This window comes from Alosa sapidissima, chromosome 23, assembly GCF_018492685.1.
Source record: "Alosa sapidissima isolate fAloSap1 chromosome 23, fAloSap1.pri, whole genome shotgun sequence".
Lineage (NCBI taxonomy): Eukaryota > Metazoa > Chordata > Actinopteri > Clupeiformes > Clupeidae > Alosa > Alosa sapidissima.
Genome location: NC_055979.1, coordinates 704476 through 708003, shown reverse-complemented (window position 1 = coordinate 708003; position 3528 = coordinate 704476). Strand labels below are relative to the sequence as shown.

The following is a 3528-nucleotide window of genomic DNA, read 5'->3' as shown; positions in this document are numbered from 1 at the left end:
GTGGCAAAATGTAACTGAGTTAATACCTCTTTGCTTGTTGACAATGAATCATTTTCATGTCTTACTATTTTTTTTTGCAATGGTGAGCACTGCGACAATGCAAACATGAATCCTATGGAACACAACACACATCCTACCTCAGACTTCCAATTCTGATTTCTTTACCAGTCACTCAGTGAACATGGGAGTGGAGATCATTAGAGAAACCCAATATGGTGGGAGCTGCCCGTGTGGACTGAAAGAAGACCACAGTACCTGAGTACAGTCTCTTTCCTGCTGGTACACAGATGGGCATTTGTTTATGAGATGAAGGGCATCTCTAGGGAGACAGGGTTTGAATTGGTTTCAGGGGGCTAAAGTTACCATTTAAAGTTGTTGTACTCAGTAGAGATTGCTACCTTGGCTCATCAAACAGTGTCTGAAATCCAAATTTCTTCCTGTTGTTGGGATGGATTCTTCATGCCTGAATTTGTTGACAGAGATTTGGCTGATAGGCCTATAGGATCAACAATTTCTACCAATACAAAAATATTAGTTAGCCAAATATGTATTTTCCACACTCTAGAATGAATTTAGATAGATAGATAGTATCTATCTATCTATCTATCTATCTATCTCTATCTATCTATCTATCTATCTATCTATATATCTATCTATCTAAATTCATTCTAGAGTGTGGAAAATACATATTTGGCTAACTAATATTTTTGTATTGGTAGAAATTGTTGATCCTATAGGCCTATCAGCCAGATCTCTGTCAACAAGAGATTTATTCAACTGACCTTAACCTAATCAAAAAGGCGATCCTACTTTGTAGGCTGATTCTCTCTTCTGCTCCTCTATATTTCTCTTGTGTTGCATTAGACTATGCGTAGGCTATCTGTGTGAACAATTAGTCACCAGAATCTTAAATATGCTGAATTCAGCTATTAGATTTAGGACGACCCTATAACTGATATCTCCACCTTGTCATACAGCAAAATGTTACTATTATATTGAGACACTTTCGAATGGAAATTCTTCCGAATTTTTAGCCTCGTATGGGGGTGTGACGTCACGAGGCTGAAGCCTCGAAAGGAGCCTCGGCTCCGCTAGCGCACATTTGAACACCTGTGCAGCCGCTCTTCTCAACCTTTCCGTTGTGCGAGAGGGAACGATATTAGTTCGTGGGTGCTGGTGAACAGGCAGTGATCCCTGAAACAATGATTCGCCCGCTCCAAGATTTCGCAGAATAAGGTGAGATGTGACAATATGAAGACTTTATATCAACTTATAAGTTGTGATTGAATGCTTCAATCGTTTGTTATGTTTGTTGTTGTTTACTGATTTTCCGTGCGATATTTTGACATAATTATGTTTCTAGAATGGATGTCCATTTTCAGTTAATGGAAGCTTAATTGATGAACTTTCATGTAGCTTACAAGAAATATACTGGTAGGCTACAAGAACGATTCTTGTATATCAATAGACAACCACTAACCAACTAACGATCGGTTTGTTGTTGATTTGACAGATTGTTGCACGATGGAGTGAGAGCTTAAGATTGTTCTGAACTTTTGAGTGCGCTATTAAAACCCCTTTCCATGGAATAACTTTAGAGACTGTTTCTTCCACTAACATAATATTCCACTATAATGCAAATGCATAAACATTCGCCTTTGTTTCTGAGGTAGTAAAGCCTTTGACTTGTTTCAAGGATGTAGCTAGTCTACCAATATCTGAACAAATTGAACTCCATGTGTGTGTTTTTTTCCTGATTTGTATGCCTTTTGTGCATAATGTCTACTTGCCAATGTCTTTCCTTGAGAAAAAACACAGAACTCCTTATCAGGGGTGTCTGGAATATAACTGTTTTTATAGCTTTTCTTAGCTCCTATTTTCCCACCCCTCCCTTGCTGCACCTGCACTCTTTTTTACCCACCCTTCCATCTCTGTGCTTCAACATTTACTCTACTTCATTATCTATTCCTCAGCTCCTCGATATCCAGTACTGTATCTTTTCTTATCAACAATCTTATAATGTGTTATTCCTTATCTACAGCCTGATTTTAGCTGTGTCTCTTTCTCTCTCTAACTTTCTTACTCCATCACTGTCTTACTATGTTCATTTATGTGATAACCCACCCTCTTACAGTCTCTTTCTTGCAAATACACAAACACCCAAACATAGGTATGCACATGAGCATTTACCCCTTTTCTCTGACACAAACACACACACACACACACACACACACACACACACACACACACACACACACGCACACGTGCCTAATACATACATGACTTTGATCCAATCATTTCTTATTTGGCTGTTTCCTCAGGCTGTCTAACCTTTGACTTCTACGAGCAGTAGTGGAAGAGAAGAGAGAATAATGAGCTGGGGTACCTTGTACACCCAGCTGGCCGGTGTCAACCGCCAGTCCACCAGCTTGGGTAAGGTCTGGCTCTCCGTGGTCTTCATCTTCCGTGTCACCATCCTGGCCCTGGCAGCCGAGGCAGTGTGGGGCGATGAGCAGTCTGACTTCACGTGCAACACGCTGCAGCCAGGCTGCGAGAATGTCTGCTATGACCACTTCTTCCCCATTTCTCATGTGCGCCTCTGGTGCCTGCAGCTGGTGTTCACATCCACGCCGCCCCTGCTGGTGGCCATGCACGTAGCCTATCGCAAACGCAGTGACAAGCGGCGTGTGTTCCTCCGCAACAAGAAGACAACAGCTGGCGTCTCCTCTGCCCACACCAAGCAACAGGTAGAGCAGCTGGAGAGCATCCGGCAGCAGCGGCTGCCCATTGCAGGGACACTGTGGTGGACGTATGCCCTCAGCCTGGTCTTCAGACTGTTGTTCGAGGCGGCATTCGTTTATGCACTGTACGCCATCTATGGAAGCTTTTGGATCCCTCGACTGGTGCAGTGTGAGCAGTGGCCCTGCCCCAACGAGGTAGACTGCTTTGTGTCACGGCCCACTGAGAAGACGGTGTTCACCATGTTCATGGCAGCGGCGTCAGGTGCGTGCATGGTGCTCAATGCGGCCGAGCTCACGTACCTCGTGGCCAAAGTGTTGGTGATTTGCCCCCGTCCGGGCACCAGGAAAGGTGCCGGCTCCTCCGTCACCAGCAACTGCTCGCCCACTGCTCGCCCAGGACTGCTGCAGAACCAGACAAATGAGTCCTTGCTGTCCTCTGTGTCCTCCATGGCATCCAGTGCCAAGGCTGTGTGAGCATTGTGCCATACACATACACACACACACACAAAGTCACACACTGATGTACATACAGCCACACCAGTGCACACCTGTGCACCATATATGGGAAGCTGGATTACAAACCTCACAAAACACTCACAAAAGTGAAAGCTTGATCCCATAGGAAATGATAGAAGGGTAATGAATATTAATCTCAATAGATGTCAACACAGTGTGTCATAGATCAGTAGGGTAAAGTATAGCACAAATATTAGATTTCAGATTAACATTTTGTTTGATGTTGTCATGTCCTCTAAGATGTGTGAAAGAAATAAGCTCTGAGTCTGGC

The 3528-nt window shown here is 43.7% G+C and overlaps 1 protein-coding gene across 1 annotated transcript; it reads left to right on the top strand.

The window, feature by feature from the left end:
* Positions 1–1151: 1151 nt before the first annotated feature.
* LOC121698227 (gap junction beta-2 protein-like) lies at positions 1152–3215 on the top strand. The gene is made up of 2 exons (XM_042080147.1): positions 1152–1236; positions 2322–3215. The coding sequence occupies exon 2, from the start codon at positions 2373–2375 to the stop codon at positions 3213–3215; it is 843 nt and encodes a 280-aa protein (XP_041936081.1). The 5' UTR covers positions 1152–1236; positions 2322–2372.
* The last annotated feature ends 313 nt before the right edge of the window (positions 3216–3528 follow it).